General features: G+C 34.7%; 1 protein-coding gene across 1 annotated transcript in view; it reads left to right on the forward strand.

Moving 5' to 3' along the window:
- Positions 1 to 6,012: 6,012 nt before the first annotated feature.
- LOC150096670 (serine/threonine-protein kinase Nek8-like) overlaps positions 6,013 to 25,589 on the forward strand; it is a 253,264-nt gene continuing 233,687 nt past the window's right edge. The window contains exons 1-3 of the mRNA XM_090408678.1: positions 6,013 to 6,094; positions 12,535 to 12,740; positions 13,863 to 13,915. Of these exons, the coding sequence (XP_090264804.1) occupies positions 6,048 to 6,094; positions 12,535 to 12,740; positions 13,863 to 13,915 (306 nt within the window). The 5' untranslated portion in view covers positions 6,013 to 6,047. The remainder of the gene's footprint in view (positions 6,095 to 12,534; positions 12,741 to 13,862; positions 13,916 to 25,589) is intronic.

Raw genomic sequence — 25,589 nt, forward strand, 5'->3', positions numbered from 1 at the left:
ACTTTCCTTAGTATATCCCATAATGCAAAGCACATCTCCTTGCAGACATGTATGATGCTATGCATTAAGGGAAGGGCCACTACCCAGATCGGTGTCGACTTTTATTGAGGTTTCGTCAGTGGGAGCCAGACCCTGAGATGCCAAGGTTGAAGTAATGAAGAATTTATAAATTTTACCTATAAAAGTTGCCACATGATGCTATGACCTTATTAAATAAATTCTAAATTCTCAGGATGAGAGAAAGATGTAGAAAGTTTTATACCATGAGTATACTATACGTTAAAGATACCAAGCAATTTTATAAACTTTGTTTTAATCCTTTTTCCCAAGTAAGCAAACAAGCAGGTAATTCAAAGAGGAACCTTTATCTGGTCTTTCGACTAAAGGTGGGTGTCTCATACGGTGGCGGTGAGTGTTTTCACGGTAACTCGGGTTTTTCATCCCTCAAAACAGGCAAACCAGTCCCATTAACACACTCCCCTACAATCATAAAATACTTACGGCAAGAAAGGCAACTTGAAACCACATTGCTTCATAATTATCTTCCTAGTAATCAGCTGCAACATCCTCAAAGAGACGAAGCCGCAGGATTAGGATTAAAAAATGCAGCAAGCAACAGAATACCTCAGAAGATAAAGTAAATGGAAGAGGAGAAAGAGAATACGAAACTGGGATAAAGACTTTGAAACAATAAACAAAGTTATAAACAATAATCACTAGAAAGTATTGAAGAAGTTGGTTAAAGACAAAATTCAAGAATGGGTGGATATGAAGGGGATATTGTATAAGGGAAGCATGGCTTAGTGAAAGATAAGTTAAGTTTCAGTAACTTACTTATTATAATAAAACGACAGCTGAGTTAGATAAAGGCAATCGATACAGGGTGATACCGTTCGATTTCGCAAAGGCATTTGACAGTTTACTGCATGGAATCCTGATACATAAATTAAGTTAATAGGGAATTGAAGTTCAGAGGTCATACTGCACAAAAGTGGCTAAAATATCTCATAGAATTATCTGGTTGTTGAAGAACACCCTGACATACAGACATAAGCAGTTTATTATTCCTCTCTATAAGGCCTCATCTGGAATACTGCATACCGATAGGGTCGCCTGAGTTTCTTGGAAATGTTGACGTGGTAGAGCGGATTCAGAGGCGAGTGACCAAGATGATAGCGGTGTGTGTGTGTGTGTGTGTGTGTGTGTGTGTGTGTGTGTGTGTGTGTGTGTGTGTGTGTGTGTGTGTGTGTGTGTGTGTGTGTGTGTGTGTGTGTGTGTGTGTGTGTGTGTGTGTGTGTGTGTGTGCTTGCGTTTTTCTTCCGATAGTAACCCTACCAGCAGGTAATTTATTCCTACATGCTCCATTTCATGCAATGCATAGATTACATGTAGCATCCTAGTATTGATTATATTTCTAATTTTGTGTCAATATTCATATTTACATTTATATTTTTACATCTATATCTAAAATATAGATAAAATATAGATTGGTTAAACCTGGAGAAATGCATATTCCGACGTTTTCATTTATATTTTTATATATACCTATATTTACACTATATAATTCATACAATATCAGTAATTTATGTCACATTACAACGATTGGAACTTGATGTTATTGCCAAATTTAATTAATTATGTATGATAGTTTTCGATAACACTCTGTGTTGATATTGGTCACTTGTCTCCGGAAGTGAAGTATTAGGGACATCCGACTTGAGTCCAGTAGCTGACAGTCGTAAAGTATGTGGTTAACAGTCTGTTGAAGGTGTGGACTACAAATGCATGATGGTGATTCCAGGATATGGAATTTGTGTAAGTAGTGTCTTAGTTTTCCATGTCCTGTTAGTAGCGCGGTTAATCCTGGAGAAATGGCGTGTTTTATTAGTCGGAGTCTTCTTCTTCTTCTGATGCTTCCAAGAATCCTTTTGTTGTTGATCCGTTTTTTGATGTTTTCCATTCTTCTTCCCACAAGCCTAAGTTTCTTTCGTCTGCAAGCAGATCTCTAGTACTTTTGGTAACTTGTTTCTTGCCACTTCCTTAGCCAGCTAATTCGCTCTCTCATTTCCTGCTACCAAGGTATGCGCGTTCACCCAACAGAATTTGATTTCCCATCCCGATTAGATTCCAAACCAGACTTCGTGTCTGTTCTATTAACGCTATATGAGTTTTAAAAGAGGTATACAGTGAGTAGACATATCGATACAAAATTAATAACGACTCAGGTACAAAGATTATTTAATAGTATCATTTTCGCCTGTGTGTCACAGGCATCTTCAATACATATTAAGCTCAAATTAAACAATAACTGACAATTCTAAAAAGCGCCACCTAAGTAGCTGGTTTAAGATAACTAAAAAGGTCAATAAATTTCCTAACAAAAAAAAAAAATCTATACAATAAAAAATTAGGAAAGATTAGCTGATTTGTAAAGTACTATGTCCCATAAAAGGGATAATTTTGTAACGCTATATGGTTGTTCTGTTTTTTTTGTATGCCGTCTATAGGACTTTTACAATTACTCTAAATTGTTGCTGTCTTTTGATGAAAGGTGTTGAGTTCTAATTCCCAGAGATATATAAGTGAATGAATTATAGCAAGAGCTGTTCTGCTTGGTTGTTGGAACAGAGAGGAAGCAATCTGGAGCAGCGTTCTTGTATAAAGGACTGCCTGTTATGCAATTAAAGAACAACCGACGTTCCCACCAGGTTTTGTTTCCGTCAGTGTATATATGGAGTTCCCCACTTTCAGAGCGTTCCTTCTCCTTAATATATGTTCTCTTTGCTGGGTGAGGCCAGCTACTGTAGTGAAGCAGACGTTCATAGCAATTTGGATCAATGTTGTAATTTTCGATATAACGAATTCATACATAAGAGAGAATTCTTGTATTTTCAGGCAGATCGGGATTAGAGCTACAATAACGCAAGCTGCCTCGAAAGATATTGTCATGTGTCCTTTAATTATACATATGGCTATAAGGCGTTGAATTCTGTTTAGCTTTTGTCGGATTTTCTTGGATTTTAGTGTATGTTTCCAGGCAGATGCAGCATGAGATATTAATGGCAGTATAGCTCCGGTATATATTGTTTTCAGCGCTCGTTGGCCTAATCCTCCACATAATCCTTGCGGACTTTGCTACAAGGTTTGCAATTTGTAAACTTTTTTCCGGCAACATATGAGATGTGCTTGTTTAGGGTAATTAATCAGTTTAAGCTTGGAAAAACTTCTTACCGCACTTGCTACACAAACAAGAATTGTTAGCGTTGCCATGGCGCCTACCGCAATATGGCTGAACGAGCGCTCTTATTAAGCCGCTCCGTGAGGCAACCTGCCTCTACGCTACACCCTGTCGACGGTAGTGGCTCCTTGTACATCGAGTGAGATCAGTAGTACATCTTTTTTGCTGTGGACTGTCTTCTGTGAACTCTTTAACCTCCACAATTGCATCGACTGTGCTTGAGGGAGGTCTAAATCCATACTGATTGCTGCTTAAGAGGTTTTTCTTGAGCAGACAGTGCATTATTCGGTTAATCGGAAGCTTTTCTAGCACTTAACAGCAACGTTTATGAAACCGATTGGCTTGTATTTGCTAATTTCGTCGGATGTTTCTTTTCCAATTTGATTAAGGGTATAATTTTAGATCGTTTCCATACTAAAGGAAATCGCCCTATTTTTAGGCATTCGTTATAAACTTATTCCATTCTCTCCAGGAGTTTTTCTTGGATCCATCGATCTTAATACTGGCTCGATTTCATTAATTGTAAGTGTCATTAGGAGTATCTACATCTGTTTTCATTCTTTGTCTCTAAGTTTTGTGGATTACTTCATCTGTTGATTCATCGGCATCGGGAATAAACTTATTTATCATAATAGCTGCAGTTTCTGCTAAGTTTTTAGTGTTTGTGCCATCTCTTTTCTTCAAGAAAAAAAAAAAATAAAATAAATAAATAAAATCAGCTAACGCCTATTTGCTCCCGTATAGGGAGTAGGTGGGACCGTTTACCCTATCTCTTTTCTTGATAGTTGATAATATAAGTGTTGTCTTCTTCTTGCTTGATGCTAATTTAATAATGCAATTCCGAGGATTCGATAAGGTTGAAACAGTCCAGAATTTTTTCCATGATTCTGTTTTCGAATATGTAATTTTGGACTGATAGCTGTATTTGCTTTTACAGTAGTTCTTTCTTCTGCTCTTTCTTAAATCTTGGCTATTGTATGTTCTTTGATATAGTCGTCTGAGTGCGTTAACACGTTTTCTTAGGACTGTTAGTTCGTCGTTCAACCAAGGTACTGATTTTCTTCCATTGATGTTTAACTTCTTGGTTATTCTGAGTGTTTGGTTGCTTGTTTTTTTCAGACCTGATGAAAGCTTGTACTGATACCCAGATGGCTAGATTCTTATCTAAGCTGAGCTGTTGTTCGCTGATCCCATTAAAGTGATGTTCTAAGATCAGGCATGACAATTCTCTTTTTAATGCTTTTACGAATATCTGTATATTGGTTTTATTGGTGAAGTGGTTGATGTTAATGCGATGGTTTGTGTTGTGTATTCCGTTAAAATTTTTGTTACTGATAATGAAACTTAATATGCAAAGATCAAAACAGCTTACCTCTTCTTCGCATCTCCATTCAGAAACCCAGGGTAAATAGCATTCTTTGCAATTGTCAGATCAATGAAACTGCGTCCTCTGAATGTGGAGACAGTTGTAGGGTAGGTGTCCTCCCTCGATGAGCCTTTGGATTGGACTGATAATAATAATAATAATAATAATAATAATAATAATAATAATAATAATAATAATAATAATAATAATTTTCAAATGATGGACGGAGTGTTACAGTTGTCGTTTAGTAAATGCTAAGAACTCTTCCAAATTTTTCATGGATGACCTCCAGTTTTCCTGGAGGTCATCCATGAAAACTGAGTAAGATTAGCAAGATATAGAATTTTTTTCTTGGAGATTGGTGAATGAATGGAATTTTTAGTTCTGTGCTATGTCGGTGAATGATTTCAAGGCGAAATATGACAGGTATTGATAATGAATGGTTTTAAAATTGACACATTCCATGATGAGACTCCAACGCCCATATCTAATAATTATAATTATAATCACATGACAATTAAGCACTACTTGTTATTACTCTACAGTAAGAAAAACGTACAAAAAAATATTGCTTGGAAGTGAGAATATCTGTACAGGACCAATTTATGGATTCTTCAGTGGAAAAAAAAATAATAAGCAACTAACAGATTGTTATTCGTTTCATTCGATGATGTACGATATAATACAAACATAATTAAACGTGAATGAATTGATCAATCGGCTACACTAAAATTAATAATCATGAGTAAAAGTTATTCATGTTACCGAAACATTAAAACGTGACAAAAAATTTCATCTAGAAAAGTATATCATTCATTATTGTTATTACAATATTGTTATTATTATTTACGAGAAATACAGATAAGTACACCGCCTGTTCGCGTTCGCACAGCTAGTAATAAAAATAAATGCCGCTAATAACTCTATACTTTTAGAAAGCGATATATGAATCGGTTACTGCAAGGAGTTTTCAGTATTACCTTTTTAATTGGAAAATATTCGTGTCAAAAATGTATGAACCTCATACCAACTTTTCACGATTGAAATAAACACGCTTGGAATGATTATTAGTATTATTATTTATTTATTTCATTCAGTTACAAATTCAGAAAGAAAACCCATTATGATCACGCGTAATATTTATTATATAGTATTGATTAGTTTTAATGTCATATATTCATTTGCTTTTAACAGATCGAACTGGGTTTAGAAATATTGAATATTTAAAAGAAGAATGAAAGTCCCACATGTTTAACAGCGAACTTAAGTCGAACTTCTTTATCCCGTGCGTGATCAACACGCGTTTTGCAGTTCGCATTGAATGCCTAATGATACATATTCATAGAAATTGTGAATGTGTCTCAAATGTACATAAGTCCTCAGAACTGACTAAATTTAAATTTTCACAACGAATTATTAGGTATTTTGTTTAAAAAAAAAAAAATGGAGAAATACGAAAAGATTCGCATTGTTGGAAGAGGAGCGTATGGGTAAGCCCCTTCTGTCACCAATTTATAATAATCTCTTTCTGGAGTACATTGCACTTAATTATTTTACTGTGCGATAGGATTATTCTTATTATTATTAACCATGAATTTCCATGAAGCTGACTCATCAGGGGAGGCCTAAAATAATCATTATTTGCACATTCTTATCATACTTCTCATTAAACCCATTCATTGATAGTACATTCTTAACTGCCCTGGCAATCTATTCCACTTATTCACTACCTAGTCCTCTAAGCAAAATAACTAATTTCTAGGCATGAATTTGTTGTCTTTCTTGAATTTGTCACCTGTTTAAAAAAAAAAAAAAACGTTTCTCTACATCTTATCAATCGATACAACCTAACTTAAATATAAAGAGCCAATAGGCTTTATTTCGGCGATATAAACATTATTCAAATTAAGGGGATATTAAATCCCACATTGTTATGAAACTCAAAGATCGCCGATACTTTTATAGTTTACTATATTCGGCATGAAACTCTCTGATTCCAATCTTTGAGTTTCTTATTCGGTTTTAAAACAATGTGGGATTTAATATCCCCTTAATTTGAATAATACAACCTAATTTAATTTATGTTTCTCTCATATTGATGATTGGAGATTGGCTATCTGATAGGTTTCAGCAAGTTGTGTATGGAAGAGGAAAGTCACTAGTGGTGTGCCTCAGAGTGTTTTAGGTCCATTGCTGTTTAATCTGTATGTTAATGATATTGGGGAAGACTTGAATGGGAATATTCAAGTGTTTACAGATATGCAAAGTAAGGACAAACTATGAAGAGTACAGCAGATGTTGTGGCCTTACAAGAAGATTTGAATAGGCAGAGTGAATGAATACGGCCTCAACCACAGCTTTATCGTAGCATCCCAACTTCCAAAGTTAAACTTCATGCCACATTATAAAATGCAGCATCTACAACTTGCTTCCAGATATTGCCAAAAATGTAAAGCTGAGTGTATAGCTAACATCCTCATATGAGCTTTGTCACCTGAAGAAATCTCTCCAGAAGCTAATTGTTTATGCCTTATAAATTACACAAAGACAAAAATATAATAATTACTAGAGCTATAAGGGTAATTCCACTGGGGTCCTTATTACTCGTGAACATAGAAAGTTTTTTTCACTTAGTTTGCAAAGTAAAGTATACTTGCCAAGAAATTATATTAGTGTTTCTACTTCCTTGGACAGAGGAGAAGGATACACAGTAATATACTTGGATTTCGCAAAGGCTTTTTGATAGAGTACCTCATGATAAGTTGACAGTCAAACTAGAGCAGATGGGGCTGGATATTAGATTAGTGCATTGGATTGGAGACTGGCTATCTGATAGGTATCAACAAGTTGTGTATGGGGGTGCGATATCCAGGAAAAGGAAAGTCACTAGTGGAGTGCCTCAGGGGTCTGTTTTAGAGCCATTACTATTTAACTTGTATATTAATGATATTGGCAAAGATTTGGATGGAGATATTCAGTTGTGTGCAGATGATGCAAAGTTGGGACGAACCATAAAGAGTAGTGAAGATGTTGTGGCCTTGCAAAGACTTGAATAAATTGAGTGATTGGGCAAGCAAATGGGGATGTGAGTTCAATGTTGCAAAGTGTAAGGTTTTAAAATTTGGAAAACAAAGATGAGATGCACAATTTATGCTTGGTGAGAATATATTGTTGGAGGTAGAGGAAATAAGAGATCTGGGGGTCTTTAGATAAGGATCTAAAATTTAGGGGACACCACCAAAATTGTGAAGACAACACAAAGACTTCTGGGAATGATGCAGAGGATACTGACATGTAGAAGTAGGGAGATTCTTGTTCCATTGTATAAAGCTTTGATTAGGCCACACTATTGTGCCCAGATTTGGTCACCAGGTTTTCAGAAGGATGAAGAGATGTTGGAAAGGGTCCAAAGGCTACTGACTAAGGTAGTTTCTGACCTCTGGAATGTTGAGTATGAGGAAAGATTGAGAAGATGTAATTTGCAGAGTCTGGTGGAGAGAAGGAAGAGAGGAGATATGATAGAGACCTACAAGTTGGTAAGGGGTTGTTATAAGATCAATGGTGGAGAAGTTCTACAGAGAATATTGGGAGATCAGGGGAGAACCAGAGGTCATCCCTGGAAACTGTATAAAGAGGGTGTGAGTAGGGGAGTGAGAGGCAGGTTTTTTTTCCTGCAGAGTTGTGAATGATTGGAATGCCTTGCCTGAGAGTGTGGTGTCTGCAAGGAGTTTGAGTGTGTTTAAGACAGGGTATGATGAGATGTGTGTGTGATAAAAGTACCTCCTCGATGAGTCTTTGACTCCATGAGTTCTTTGGGAAATAATAATAATAATAATTGCATCAGAAGTATCTTCATGGCTAAGCAACTTGTATAAGAGGCTTGACTTTACATCAATTGATTATATCCCATAATGCAATGCACACTTCATTTTGGATGTGTGTGTGTTGCTATGCATTATGGGAAGGATCACCACTGAGATCAATTTTGACCTTTGTATAAGTAAAGGATCTTCTCCAAAAACTAGATGATCCCTCAGATCACTCTCTAACTTCAATGAGCGACCCAAATGATCATTTTAACTCATTCTTGATCATTCATAGATACTCTGTTGTGGTTCTCAGTAACAGGCACACCCTATCACCAGGCAAAAGCATCCACTGAAGGGCTCCAATAAAGGCCACTTCAGTATAGAAATTTTTTGCTCTTGGTTATGAAGTGAATTATACTTGCAAAGAAATTATATTTAATTCTTTACTCAAATGTGAGCCCACAAAATTAAATTTGCACATGAAGTATCTTCATGATCTATATACAAGTAGCTTAGTTGTGAAGTTACTTCATGCACACACACAATGTTTTTTTTTTTTTGTGCACATGGGTAAAGGATTAAACAAGAATATAATTTCTTGGCAAATATAATTTAACAGTGAATATAATTGTATACTGAATGTGTTGCTGAGAGATTGCACTACATACAGATCTTTAAATTATGACTGCACTGTTTCCCAGAAGAAAACGTTAGAATGACTTCTTAAATAATATCACATCTTAGCCCTCTGAATTAACTAAAAAACACAAACCTTTTTTTTAAATCTCCCACACCAGATATATGGATGCTATTGACTCTCCCACGTTTAAATTAGTGAGATAACTAGCTAATTCTTTAACCACTCCAAACTTGCCTTCATCTTACATCAAATATTCCATCTACTTTTAATCTTTAATCCAGAATTTAGCTTTCAAGTAGTACTGATATCATGATTTCCAATATTCCAATATTCTCCTTTCTGACACATTTAACTTAAAATGTTTCCCCTTGGACATTACTGATTTCTTTATTTGTACTATCCATGTCATTTACATTGCTCTATACTCTCTTTTCTCTCCTTCCCTACCAACTTTATATGCATTTTAATAAATGGGCTTGACACTACAGTTCTCAAACCTTCTGTCTGGCTAATATTCATTGATGATATTTTCTTTTTTTTTTTTTGGCCTCATGGCTCAGACACATTAACCACCTTACTGGCCATTATAGATCAAATACGCATCCGCATACACTTCGTATCCATCATATATTTCAATGTAATATCAATGGTATTACAATTTTAATATGCACTTCGCATCCATGATAACCTTGACGTCTATAGTGTGGTTAAACCACACTCTTGACCAGTAGTGTGGTTAAACTCATTCCTCCTCCACCTCAGTAGCCAGCACACACAATGCAGTTTACTACTAACAAAGAAAATAACAGTCTGTCTTTCCCAGAAACTTCAATTATGTCTCCATAATAGTAAGCTTTCTTTCTCAGTTTACAGAAACCTATAACCCCTCCCTTTCAACAGTAAGAAATCCTAAAAACCCTAGTCAACAGTGTTACCAAATTCTGTTCCATCCAGCCTTCTCTTACAGCTGAACTCTCCTCATCATGCTTTCCTATCTGGTGGCTACAGTGCAACAAAAATTAACAAAATATTTTTTCCTTCCTGCCTCTCACATTCCTTTCAACATGCAGATTTCAGTAATGCTGTTATTAATCGCTATATATGAGATTAGTAATCCGAAATATAGTGATTTGAAAGTTATAGAAATGTAATCTTGTTGTTTGATCTGAGTCTCAGGTCTGGTTTAGTCCCGAAGGTGTGGAAAGGGGGAAAATAGTTTCACTGCATAAAGGAGGATCCAAGACTGCGGTTGCAAATTACCGACCGATCAGCATATCAGGAGTCGTTGTCAAGGTCTTGCAGAAAGTAGTCAAGGGAAAAATACAGGAATGGATTGATGAAAATGAGATAATACTGTACAGAGGACAGCATGGCTTTGTGAAGGGTAGATCATGCTTCAGTAACTTGCTCAAGTTTTATAATAAGGTGACGGCTGAACTGGATAAAGGAAATGGGTTTACAGTGATACTGCTGGACCTGGCAAAGGCGTTTGACAGGATACCACATGGAATACTAATCCGTAAACTACAACATATGGGAATGGATATAGGGTTGGTGAGATGGATAGGTGGTTGGTTGATGGAGAGATATCAAAGAGTAGTTTATTCTGGAGTAGAGTCCAAAAGACGGCCTGTGACTAGTGGTGTGCCGCAGGGTTCTGTTCTTGGACCACTGCTGTTTAATCTGTTCATTAACGATATAGGGAAGGATCTAAGTGGAACAATTCATTTGTTCGCTGATGATGCAAAGTTGGGTAGGGCAATAGTGAATGCAGAAGATGTCAAAGTCTTGCAGGATGACTTAGATAGATTGGAGTTCTGGGCTAAGGAGAATGGATGTCAATTTAATGTGACAAAATGTAAGGTTATGCATTTTGGGGTGAAAAGATTAGCAGCAGTATACCACATTGGTGGAACTGTACTCCAAGAGATTGATGAGGCCAGGGACTTGGGAGTGTTGGTGGATAGGGAGATGAAGTTTAGGGGGAACATTGCAAAAGTAGCTAAATCAGCTCATCAACTCACTTGGTTGTTGAAAAATACCTTGACGAGCAGAGACAAGCAAGTTATTGTACCTCTGTACCGAGCCTTGATAAGATCTCATCTCGACTACTGTGCCCAGATTTGGTCACCTCGGTTCCTTCTTGATGGGGAGGAGGTGAAGAGGATCCAGAGGTGAGTGACTAAGATGATAACAGGTCTATGGAAAGAACCATACGAGAACAGGTTGAAGATTTGTGGGGTGCAGAAACTAGTTGATAGGCGGAGGAGGGGAGATATGATTGAGACATTCAAATTGCTAAAGGGATTCTATAGGATTAATTCAGAGGATATTTTTGAGATCAGGACTGGTGGTGGGAGAACTAGGGGACACCTATGGAAGCTGGGCAAGAGTGTGGTTAGCAGGGGTGTTAGAGCTGGGTTCTTTACTTTTAGGGTGGTAAATGAGTGGAATAAGCTGCCAGAGTCTGTTGTGGGTGCTATGACAGTGAATGAGTTCAAGGCAAGGTATGATAGATACTGTGAGAATGTAATCGTATAGTTGTGTGGACATGATGTTTAGGGCCTCCCTCGATGAGTCTAAGGACTCCTGGAGTTGCCCAAAATAATAATAATAATAATAATAAGTAATCTCTGTAATGCTTTTCAAATCCTGTTTGAAGCTATCTACCCTTTTATTTTCATAATGATCAATTCCTTCTCCTCACAGTTTCAGGTGTATAAAACGTTCCTTGTTCTTGCAACCTGGCCTAGTATGGTCCAACCTGAAGATCTGCCGACATCTGTCTTGAAAATATCTGCTGCTACAATTGTGTACGGTCCAATCTAGCTTATCATGCCATGAACAGCTTACACAGAATCAAATGGAAGAAAAACTACTATGCTTCACTGCAGCAAATACAAACATGACTTTTTGAAATCAACAGCACATTTAAAACTTCACAAGATTTGGGAAACAGTAATTCTCAGACCTGTTGCCCAGCAGCCAAGGCTGCCTACCAGTGCCCACAGCGAGTGTTCCTCTTAAGAATTTAGGTTTACAGTATGATATCTTCCACTTATTTTTTGTGCTGTTTGTGTGTATTATTACTTTCCTATTGTATCCCTGATGATGTCTCTGTTACATCATCAGGGATACAATATGTGACATAATTCTAAAAATACAATATGTGACAGAATTCTTTCATTATGCTGTTTTCACTCCATCATACCTTAACATGAATGTTCTGCATAATTTCTATTATTACTGCAATATTATGTTTGTAGAATGATAAATTATGAATTTTAAGTTTAATATTAATAAACTTATAAATGTTTAAAATAATGTCAGTATGTTTATAATGAATCCTAGTTATAATAGTCCAGTCAATAAATGTGACATAAGTTTATTTATGATTTATTTTGGATGACTGAGTTTAGGTATTGTTTTAAATGCTGTATAATGATCACGATGTGTTAAATATGCTGTCTTATATTTGTAGTACTGTTTACCTTTGTCATTGCCATTCTGACAAACGAATGGTAATAATAAAGCAGATTCCTGTGGAGCAGATGACTAAAGATGAAAGGCAAGCATCAATAAATGAGGCGAAGGTACTTTCTATGCTTGATCACCCAAACATTATTGAATACTATGAAAATTTTCTGGAGGATAAATCCATTGTTATTGTAATGGAATATGCCCCAGGTAATATAATAATCACATACTTTATTTTCTTGCATTGCCCATAAGTCACAAAAGGGTTTAAATATTTAATAATTTATTTATTTTTTAATTATTTTTATTCTCTTTTTTTGTTATAATGAAATACAGAACTTGGAGATTTTTTTTTAATAATCAGAAAAGTTATTCACATTTTAAACCCTTTTTGTGATTTATGTGCCATCCTATAGTTTTATGCTAATAGTAGGACAAAATAAGATAAACTTCCATACTGTAGAAGGTTCATCATAAAAGTATATTATTTAGCTCTATATTGGAATAGAATTAACAAATCATTAAATCTTATTTAATAAATTCATTTATTCAGTTGTTTGTATATACACTTCTGTGTGGGTGCTTTCATATGCAGAGTTCTCAGTCATTCAAATGAATGTTGAAATTACAAGTGATTACAAGTGATTTCACTTGAAAAAAAAGACTGATGTTCATACAAAACTTTCCTTTCTGAGAAAATGCTTACACATCAAAAACTCTGAATAATATATGTAAAGTATGTTTAAAAAATACTGAGACTAAACATTTGAAACAAAATGTTGTATTGTAACATTGGGAGAAAGAAACTGATATTCGTCCAAATTAGTACATTATTTGTATATACCCCCGTATTGTCAGATCTTATATTTGTCCTTTGAGGCACTTCTAACTGTATCAGTCCATCTAGATTTTGATCTTCCTCTGGGTCTTTTCCTGTTTTGCTAACTTTTTTTCTCCCATTCTGTTTAAGTGACCATATCACTTGATATCCTTTTATTTTCTTCCATTCTGTTTAAGTGACCATTTCAATTTAGATTAGCTATTAGCATAGCTAATCTAAGATGAAATATATCTGAGGTGAAATACATACTTGAATACTACATATACACATACATACCTGAATGCTAACATCTAGTTCCTTTCTAATAGCTTTATTTTTAATATGATATCACCATTATGAACAGTGCATTCAGAATATTTTCTTAAATTTGTGAAATTGGCATATTGCATGCTTTATGTGTGACTAGGTAAAAGAAAATATTTTAAGAATATACAAAATGCTATACATGAATAGTTTCCAAAAGATTAAGCTATATCATTCTTTTCTAATAGGGGGTACTTTATGTGAATTTCTTCAAAAAAGAAGTGAATTGTTGCAAGAAGAGGTATGCATTTTATTATTATTATTGTGAAATATTATTCAGTGATAATTGCATCTTGATAAAAATATTATGGGGATTATACATTGTCTTATAATAGAACTATAAAAATGTAGATGTGTATATATATATATATATATATATATATATATATATATATATTAAAAGGTTGAAACGGTCTGGGTAGTGACCCCACCCATAATGTATTGCAGTAGTATGCATCTTTTAGTGAGATGTGCTTTACATTATGGGAAATACTAAGAATAGTGATCAGAGCTTTACCCACCTTAACAATGAGTTGCCCTGGTGTTGTACCATCTTTAGACTTGAACTATGTTTCAGGTGCAAACTTAACTGTTTGCTTACTTGGGATTAGGAGTTAAATAACCAAGCTTATAAAATTACTTGGTAACCCTAATATATATATAAATATAGGTAAACAGCATTATCTTTTTTTACACCTTTATTACTTCCTGCTATACAAGGTAGATTAGCTTTTGTCTCTAGATTAGAATCTCCATTTTCTGTCTTCCCCCTCTTTCTGGATGGAATATTCGGCACACCATAATTACATAATTACACACCAAGTTGGCTGCTAGATATTATCTGGAACTGAAACTGATGGTGGTATGTCAGGAGGTTTCACAAAAAACTGGCAAATAACCCTGCTGCTTCTGCTTATTCTTCCATGTTTCTTGGAAGAAGACTGAATATAGCATTATGCAAGTGACATTGCTTATCCGACAAAAACCAATATGGTGTGATTTTATCTCCCTTTTTCAGGACAGGCTGGATAAAGGCTTGCTTCCCTGTTCTTGGAAATGTGCCAAACAAGTTATGACAGTTTGCATAGGTGATAAAGGATGAATGTTAATTGGAAGGATAATGTGAACTAGGAAACTTATTAGTAAACTGGTCTTGGGTAGTGAGTTAAATAATGTAAAACAGTAATACATCTCCTAGGAGTTGCGTTTTATATTATGAGAAAAATATTAAGGATAGTGATGGAGCTTGCTCCACCTTTGCTCTGAGTTGCCCTAGTGCTGTACTACCCGGGTGTTGACTTATGCTTGGACTCGCCGATAGTTCTTTGGCATGAAACTCTTAGATTTTGATCTCCGAGTTTCGTATCCGGCTTTAAAATAATGAGGGATTTGTTATCCCCTTAACTTAACTTATTAGTATTCTAAATTATTGAGGATTTTTCTGTCTTCTGGCAGATGACCAGAGGAGGTAAGCAGTAAGTTGAGTTGTTTAGGGTACAGGGAGATGATTTTTATAAATTTAAGATGCTAAGAAATTATGTTCTTGGTTTAATCCTTTATGCAAGTGTAAGCAAACAAAGTTTGAGCATGAAGTAACTTCACAACTGGGCAACTCATATATAGAGACTAATGACTTCACATCACTTGCCTTAGTATCCCATAATGCCAAACACATACCTTTATGGATATGTATAATGCTATGCATTATGGGAAGGGTCGCCACCCAGACCGGTTTTAACTCATTAATTTATTTCCTCAGAGGGTATTCTTTTGCACATTTTCATATATCCTATTTTTTTTATGTCAACTACGACAAGTTTTAAACCAACAGCACATTGGTAGCACGAGTTTCTAATATGCTGCCAGAAATTCTGCTCAAGCATGCAAAGGATTAAACAAAGAATATAATTTCTTAGCATCTTTAATTTATAGTATAACCAAGTGGAAAAACTTTCAAGATCCATTTCTAATCCAGAGTACAGGTAACCCTCGTATAACGTGGATGTTAGGTTCCATAGAAATGGCGCGTTATATAAATCGCATTATGTGAGACTCAGATCATATAAAAAAGAAGGGTTATGTTCTGAAATTTTTTTTTTTTATTATATAAACAACGACATATCCAAAAAAATTTTTTTATTTAATTCAGGTAATTCATGTAAGTTAAGAAAACTTATAAACTATGAAACAAATACATAGTATAAAAGTATAAAAATTACAAATTATACATAAAGTTCATTGCACATAATGCATAAATGTTTTAGGCAAAATAAAATAAAGTGCATATTTTAATCATCATCACTGTCTGGATAATGACCCTTCCTTTAATGCATTACATTATACATATCTGTAAGGATACGTGCTTTGCAATATGGAATACTAAGGCAAGTGATGTGAAATCATTAGCCTGTAGATATGAGTTGCCATTCATGTGCAAACTTTGTTTGCTTACACTTGGATAAAGGATTAAACCAAAAATATAATTTTTCGGCATCTTGAATTTATAGTAAAACCAAGTGGAAAAACCGTCAATTTTGGGGTATCTAGCCCTCTGTGAGGGGGATTGCATCTACTTCCTTTTATACATTGATGATCTCTCACTAACCTCAAATCCTATTCATAGCTTTGCCAATGACAATATATACATTCTCTTTCTCTATTTCCTTTGACAAACCTTGTAGTGTGTAATGATTTGAACTTCAAGATTTTTTCTAAGGAGAACTAACAGTGAAATGCCATTTACTGAAACAAGCTCAAACTCACCAAACTTCACCACTTTTCCATTCATACATTGGAAGTATGAATGGAGTGAAGCTATCAGAAGAACTAACTGATCTAACAGAAATACCATATTGACATAGTTGTGTGAGTGAGAGAAGACTAAAATGGACAAGATACTTCTAATTAATAAGATGCTTCTTATTTTATTAAATGTTCCAAGTATTACATTCCTCTTTGTATGATATACTATATTCACTAAAAACACTAGTCAGGATAGGGAAGAAGAATGTGTAATATTCACCAATAAAAAGAAAGATAAAGTCTTGAATGGCAAGTTCTTTTCAAGTAGAGTAATGTGATTGAAAATAGGAAATTTGACAGTTGAGACATATTTATACTTATGGTGCTGCAAAGAGTTCTGCACCTCCGAATCATACAATTAAAATAATCAGAGAAAACGTGTTGAATGATTTCCAATTCTAATTTGTTGCATAGAAAATAATTATTACCAAATATGAATTAGTATTATCTAAATCTATGTACTTTGTAGATTATATAACCATGTAAACACATAGAAATGTAATATAAATTATAAGAAAACTATTATTTGAAAACATTCACAAAATTAGAATAATTTTTAATGTGGTTCAAAATATTACAATTATGTGAAAATAAATGCACAAAAATTACAGTGAAAGGGAAACAACATGATAATTAGTACTTTGTTGCATCCCCCTTGTCTTTTATGACCATTCGTAAATGTTGGGCATATTATTTACTAGTGGTTCAGTCTTTTTTTTTTTTTAATCAAAACATGCCCATATGGTCTGCAGACTAGAAACAAGTTCATTTTTATTTCTTGGGGCAACTTCTTGAAGACATTTCTTCATAATTCCCCCAAAATTCTTAATGGGATTTAAATTTGGTGAGTTTGCTGCCCAAGGAATTACATTGATTTGCCTTTCTTTGAGCCATCTAGTAGTAGTCTTGGAAGTGTGACAAGAAGCTGAATCTTGTTGAAAAAGAAAATCTCCATCACATAAATCTTCTAATGCTAGTAACATAGTGTTCAAGAATTTCTTGGACACTTTGGAATTGACTCTTTTGTACACAATACACAGCCTACCTAGACTCCTCTGTGGCCATGCAAGCTCATACCATGACAGAGGTTGTAAATTTCACTGAGCATTTCATACATTCTTTATTGAATGCCTCTTGCTTAAGATGCCAAACATGTATCTCTTGATGATCTGGGACACACAAAACATACTTTCATCACTAAAAAGTATCTTTTTTTCAGTCCTCTTGACTCCACAACAGTCTCTGCTTACACCATCATACTCTAGCTGACTTTTGCTTGGAAGTCATAAGCAGCTTCATCTTAGGCACATGTGATTTAAAACCCGATTTGTTAAGTTGTCTCAATGTCATAGATTTAAACATATTCAGACGTAGTTCTTTCCATCTCCTCTGAAAATACCTTATACTGTGGAAGCAGTTTTTCTTCAGGTATTCTTCACTCTCCTCTCATCTCTTGATGTAGTTAATACCTTTTGACCACTATTGCAGCAATTATTTTGAAAACTCCAGTTATTAGAATACTGTCTCAATACTCTACTCACGCTTGCTTGAGAACATTTCAATTCCTTAGCTATAAACTGTTGAGTTTTTCCTTCCTTGTGTAGAGACACCATACAAAACTTCTTAGCTTTTCATATGTCACTCATTCAGCCCATGTTTAGCAAATGATTAACTGAAATCCATGCTCAAATAATTCCTCTTGCACGAGTCAATCCTGCAACTACTGAAATATATGCTATTTCTAGCTCAAAACCAGTCAGCAAAATTTGGAATATTCTAATATTTTGAACCACATTAAAAATTATTCTGATTTTGTATTATAAGAAAACTGTTATTTGAAAACATTCACAAATGTTTTCAAATAACAGTTTTCTTATATTATTTAAATTAAGGGGATATTAAATCTCACATTGTTTTTAAACCGAATAAGAAACTCAAAGATTGGAATCAGAGAGTTTCATGCCAAATATAGTAAACTATAAAAGTATCGGCGATTACTGGCGTGAGCTAATGCAAATAGTCCTAGTACATAGTACAATCTCGGGCAACTCGTAGCAAATAGCAGAGGACATAAGTTCTTTTCGCTATACCCTTTGGTATCTATTTGGTCTAGCTACTCACTGATGAAGCCTCAAAAAGGGCTGAAACTGGTCTGGGTAGTGACCTCCCACCATAATGTAATAACAGCATACATTTCCTAGGAAATGTGGTTTTATATTATGGAAAATACCAAGAATAGCGATCAGAACTTTACCACCTTTGCTGCGAGTTGCCCGAGATTGTACTACATACTAGGACTACTTGCATTAGCTCACACTAGTAATCGCCGATACTTTTATAGTTTACTATATTCGGCATGAAACTCTCTGATTCCAATCTTTGAGTTTCTTATTCGGTTTAAAAACAATGTGGGATTTAATATCCCCTTAATTTAAATAATATTTATATCACCGAAATGAAGCCTATTGGCTCTTTATATTTAAGTAACTTAATGGTTGCACCTTTTTGACAACTCCTATAGCAGAGTACATAAGTTCTTTTCGCTATACCCTTTGGTATCTATTTGGTCTAGCTACTCACTGATGAAGCCTCAAAAAAGGCTGAAACCGGTCTGGGTAGTGACCTCCCACCATAATGTAAGAACAGCATACATTTCCTAGGAAATGTGTTTGTACATTATGGAAAATACCAAGAATAGCGATCAGAACTTTACTACCTTTGCTGCGAGTTGCCCGAGATTGTACTACGTACTAGGACTACTTGCATTAGTTCACGCTAGTAATCGCCGATACTTTTATAGTTTATTATATTCGGCATGAAACTCTCTGATTCCAATCTTTGAGTTTCTTATTCGGTTTAAAAACAATGTGTGATTTAATATCCCCGTTAATTTAAATAACGTTTATATCACTGAAATGAAGCCTATTGGCTCTTTATATTTAAGTAAAGTTTTCTTATAATTTATATTATATTTTTATGTGTTTACATAATTATATAATCTACAAATACATCGATTTAGATGTTGCTAATTCATATTTGGTAATAATTATTTTCCATGCAATAAATTAGAATTGCAAATTATTCAACAGATTTTCTTTGATTATTCTAATTTTTTGATTTGGAGGTGTAGCAGAGAAATGTAACATTACAGAGGGCTAAAAATGGTTCTTATGAGACACCTAAACAGCATAAAAAAAGTTTTGAGAAAAGAGGAAAGCAATAATAATGGTGGATGTCTGCTAGACTGATATTGGGGATTGTTAGGGATGTGGACTAGTCGTTATTAACACAGTGTTCCAAAAAAAAAAAGATGTGCATAAATTCACATAGAGAGAACACAAAAGAAATAAGAAAAGTCTTGTGGACTTACAGCTATAACAAGGATATTTAATTAGTCATTAAATTTGAGACTTACAACCTACCAATTTTACTCATTCAAGATAACATGCATTAGCTGTCTACAGTTAATGACTGGAAGTAATTGTTAGTGAAGTTCAAATCTACGATGTTAAAAGATTTAATGAGTGATTTCTATATATTTTCATTTTTTAATATAAGTTCTTGGATTTTATTCAGCGAGCCATGTGAAGGAATGAGCATAATGCCATATTTAGAAGTATGGCGTAAAACATTTCTTTTAAATATGGCTTAGTTGAACAGATCCAATGAACATTTTGATTAGTGGTGGAGGTATGGTTCACCAGACCAAATCATTCCTTTCTTTTATGCTCAGTGGCTCCAACATATTCTTTCTTTCTCATTTCAAACCCATGGCTTGTCTATCCTACGTATGCTAAACCACATAAGCATGGAATTCTATTTACCCTGATTTTTGTAGAAGAGGATGCCATCCTAAGGAGACCTGAGGAAACTGCAGGTGGTTTGAATTGGCTTAAAATTAATCTGAAATTGTGATCCTTGAAAAGAGAAGCAATTTTAATTGATGAACTGCCATTATATGGAGTGCAATTTAGTTTATTCTAGTTATGGGGAGAGAGAGAGAGGTTTGGTTCCAAAATAAAATGTTGTCAGTTGTTTTACTTGGAATAGCTATTAAGAACAAATAAATTTGAGAGTCTGAAGATTGGTTTTGAATTAATCTTCATTTTGTAAATTGAACTTGCTTAATTTTATAAATTTTACAAAATGAACACCAAACTTCAGACTCTCTCAAATTTATTTGAATGATCATCATCATAATCAATTTCCTGATATGTACCTTCAAGGGGTGTTCAGATTACTATGACGGTACTACATGATTAAGTTTATATTATTATTAATCTCCTATCAACAGTTGTCGACCAAATTATATTTTTCTGTGTATAAGACGATACTTTTTTCTAAAATTTTAGACCAAAAATTCGGGGTCGTCTTATACACGAGGGGGTAACTGGTTGAGAGACCCGCAGTTGCTGTGGAGAGATTGCCTTTGTTAACTTTATCGATTGACGTCATTAACTGCTGATTCTGAATAAACCAATCAGAACTCTGAAAGCATCCATATGTCTGCAACACTTTGGCAGGGTAAGTTAATGCATTAACAATATTTTGAGCACTAGCCCATAAAAATGTCAAAAAATAAAAAACGATTGTCATATTCTTCAAAATTCAAGTTAAAAGTCATCAATTACGCAAAAGAACATGGATATAAAGTTCACAGAGAAAGTTTGGACCTCCTCCCACTGATTGTATGATTAGACAGTGGAGATGTTTAAAATGTTGATTTCTTAATTTTGGTTTTGAAAAAGTAGAGTTCGTCTTATACACGGAAGAATACGGTAGTCTCTTACTTGTGAGTACTCCAATATTGTTATATCGAACATTATAAGGCACTGGCACTTCTGACTGCATCAATCCAATTAGAACTGCCATAGCATCAAACACTTGTTTTGTGAATCTTTCCTCATCCATTCTATTTAAGTGGCCACATCACCTTAGATTAGCTCTGCTAACACATTCTTGAATGCTAATGTCAACTTCCTTTTTAATATGATTCTGCCATTGATTCTATCAGTTCACTCCCCTAATTTTATTCACAACCTTCATATCTATGGTGTCTAGTTCTTTGATCAAGCTATTTCTAACCCAACTCTCAAATCTGTAACAAAACTGGTTGAACACTGTCTTGATTACTGCTAGTGTGGCAGTTGGGCTAATTTCTCTCTGATTCCATATTAATCTATTCAGCTGGCTATCCACCATATCAGCTTTGCCTTTCTGTTGTCTGTTTACCAGATTTAACTTGCATCTTCATTAAAAATGTGCCTAAATAGCTGAAACATTTTATCAGCTGTAGGCTCTCCATTCAGAATATAGCTAAGTTTTCTTTGTTCCTGTTCTTGCTTATTTTCATAGTTTTGGTCTTCTTACAGCTGTTTTCGGTTTAGTTAGCGAATCCTGAGACTTGCACTAGATGTGTTTAGGAGTACATTATCTGCATAAAGTTTCATATCCATTTCACTTCCATTTTGTGTGTGTACACACACACACACACACACACACACACACACACACACACACACACACACACACACACACACACAATATTTGCCAAAATGTGCCTAAATAGCTGAAACATTTTATCCGTTCTATAGGCTCTCCATTCAGAATATAGCTAAGTTTTCTATGTTCCTGTTCTTGCTTATTTTCATAATTTTGGTCTTACAGCTGTTTTCAGTTTAGTTAGAGAATCCTGAGACTTGCACTAGATGTGTTTAGGAGTACATTATCTGCATAAAGTTTCACATCCATTTCACTTCCATTTTGTGTGTACACACACACACACACACACACACACACACACACACACACACACACACACACACACACACACACAATATTTTGTGTATACGCAAAATATTGTGTAAAAAAAGTGAAAGTAACTAAGCTTCTGCTGAAATATTACTGGATATATATTTTTTTATATTAAATTTTCATAACCAATAAACAAGTAAAAAAAAAACAGAAACTTTTGTCTCAAAAACAAGTGCGATGATTCGTATTATAGTATTTTGCAAGGAAAGGGAAAAGAGGTCATATTTATTTCAATAAATGTAATTTGAAAACATGATTATTTATAAATTCTGTCATGTTGTACTATCATTTTATACTGTGGGAAAAGAAGAAAGCATATGAAAGGTTCCTAGCAAATAAGTCAGCTTGTGCTCTTAAAGAATACAGAGGCAAATGTAAGAAAGCTAAAAAAAAGTTATAGGAACACTTTGGTAAGAACATAGAAAATAAATATCAAGAAAGTGGCAAGATATTTTGGAGGTTGTTGAAGCAGCTCAGAAATGGAGGAAAGAGTGTTGTAAAAGGAATTAGAGATAAAGGTGACATGAAAACTGGAGAAAAAGATATCCTTGATGTATTGAGTAATTACTTCGAAAAATTGCTGAATGAAACAAGCAGCACAGTAGTAAAAAACACTCAACAGACATGCAATCTGAAATACATATCCATACTTGAAGTAGAAAAAGCCATCAAAAGCCTGAAATGTAGAAAGGTAGCTGGAGCAGATGGTATTTGACCAGAAATTCTCAAGTATTTGGTATAAAAGTCTTACAGTGGCTGCCCTGCATAGTTCAGAAGGCCTGGACAGAGGGACGAATTCCAGATGATTGGAGTAGAGTTCTAATAGTACCCATATATAAAAAGGGAAATATAACTGAATGTGAATTCAGTTTTATTTCCTTTCTGTAATTCTCTACTGAACACAGTAGAGAATTACAGAACTACTGAGTATTCCTGGTAAGATTTATGCAAGTATACTTGAGAAATGACAGGGCGGATTGTGGAAGGGAAGCTTGGTGAAGAACAAGCTGGATTCAGGCCAAATAGAGGCTGCCAGGATCAGATTTTCACCTTACAAAAAATAGTTGAGAAACTGTGGGAACATAACAAGGATCTGTATTTAAGTTTTGTAGATCTGGAAAAGCTATTCAAAACACTTCAGTTATATTGTGCCACTGGGGCATTATATCAAGCAATACTTAGTTTTATTTGAGTTGTAAGTCAGCAGTTAGAATTGAAGGAAGTACAAGATGGTTTAATGTTAAATCTGGTGTCAGACAAGAATGTACATTTCGCCTCTGTTATTCATTATCTATATGGATCACATTATGAAGAAAAGTGGTATTAAACCTGATATCAAAATTGGAGATGTTAATCTCAGTTCTTTGCTTTATGCGGATGATGTTGTACTTTTAAATAAATCCGCTGCAAGTCTGCACGATTCCCTGACTAAATTGAATAACTGTTGTAATAGATATGGTATGAAGGTCAACAATAACAAGATAATGAAAATAGGTAGAAACATATCAAATTGTGAATGGAGAACCTATACAACAAGTAAAACATTTCAGCTACTTAGGCATAATTTTTAATGAAGATGGTAAATTAAATATGGAAATAGACAACAGAATCAACAAAGCTGTTATGGTAGGAAGTCTTTTGAATTGATTTATATGGAATAAGAGCGAAATTAGCCAAAACACTAAATTAGCTGTATACAAGACTGTGTTCAAATTAATTTTAACTTATGGATCTGAGAGCTGGGTTAGAAATAAAACACTTGACCAAAGACTAGATACCACAGATATGAGCATGGCCATTGCCAGATTAAATCGCAGCCTGAGGCAAATAATTAAATATCACCTCTGATAGATTATAAGACAAAAATATAAGAAAATCTCCAATTGCTATTTGTTTTTATTACAAGAGAAACAGTAACTCAAAATGATTACATAATAATATTAATTAAATGGTTGCTCTACAGGGGATATCACACAATAAAACTGTTTATAAGTTCTTCTAAATTTAAATTATAAGCTATGTCCACCTCTATTGATATAGTTGCTAGACCAACCAATATTTCTTGGGTCATTGCTATTTGCAAATAATTTTAAATCAGTTTGAGCTTGGAAAAACTTCTTTCCGCACTTGCTACGCCAACAGGAATTGTTGGCATAGTGACAGCGCCTATCACAATATGGCTGAACAAGCACCCTTATTAAACTGCTCCATGAGGCATGCTCCCTCTATTCTACCACCTGTTGACTGTACTGGATATGAGAGTCCTGAGAAAGATTAGGGATGTGAACAAATGGCCTCAGTGGCAATATCATATTAAAAATGAGGATATTAGAAAATAACTTGACGTTGTTATCAACCAGGAATGTATTAGCAAAAGAAGTGTTCTCTGTCAGGTTGGCAGGAAAAAGACCAAGATATAAGTAGATTGATACAGTAAAAAGTGCCTTAGAAGATAGAAATGTAAGATCTGCTAATGTTTGGAGTCGTGACAGGTAACAGATTGGTTTGGAGGAAAATTGTAGATAGGAAGTTAGTAATGATGTAAGTTTCATGGCTATCATATTCTGTACACCCTTTGAGGGTACATGTCAGGAATTTGATGATGATTATGTTATTTATAAATATTTAACATAATGATTTTCAATGCAAGCATTTGAAAATAGCATGAAAATAATTTCTTCAATATTGTCAGCATAATTAAAGAACATAAATGGTCATGTTCTATTGCACTGATTTTAAAATTAAAGATTGCAAATTTCATCATCATCATCAACAACCATTGGTCCAGTACCCGTAGGTGTCCGATGTTATCTTGACATGATTCCTCCACTGCATTCTATTCTGTGCAAGATGACTTAGTCGTGCTTAGAGCCTCCGCGCCATTTGACAATGTCATCGACCAATTCTTTGTTTGGTCTTCCTTTTTTTCTTCCCTTCAATCATCCCAAACAACAGCATTTTTATTTTCCTCTCATCGTTCATTCTACATATATGGCCAAAGAGATGTAGTTTGCTTTTGATTATTTTCTGGATCAGATTTTCTTTTGGTTGTATATGTCTGTACATTTCCTCATTGTTCACTTTCTGGATCCAGCTTATTCTCAAGATCTTTCTATAGTACTTCCTTTCAAATGCTAATATCCTCCTTTCAGATTCTCTCAGGAGTACCCAGGCCTCACATCCATAGAACATGCTGCTGAAGATTCAGGTTTCTACAATGCCAGTTTAGTTTGCATCTTTATAGCTCGGCTCTTCCATATTTTGTCCATGGCTTTTAAAATAGTTGTTGCTCTGGCTAT

The sequence above is a fragment of the Typopeltis vanoorti genome, chromosome 18 (genome assembly GCF_054136105.1).
Source record: "Typopeltis vanoorti isolate ZY-2024b chromosome 18, IOZ_Tvanoo_1.0, whole genome shotgun sequence".
Classification (NCBI taxonomy): Eukaryota; Metazoa; Arthropoda; class Arachnida; order Uropygi; family Thelyphonidae; genus Typopeltis; species Typopeltis vanoorti.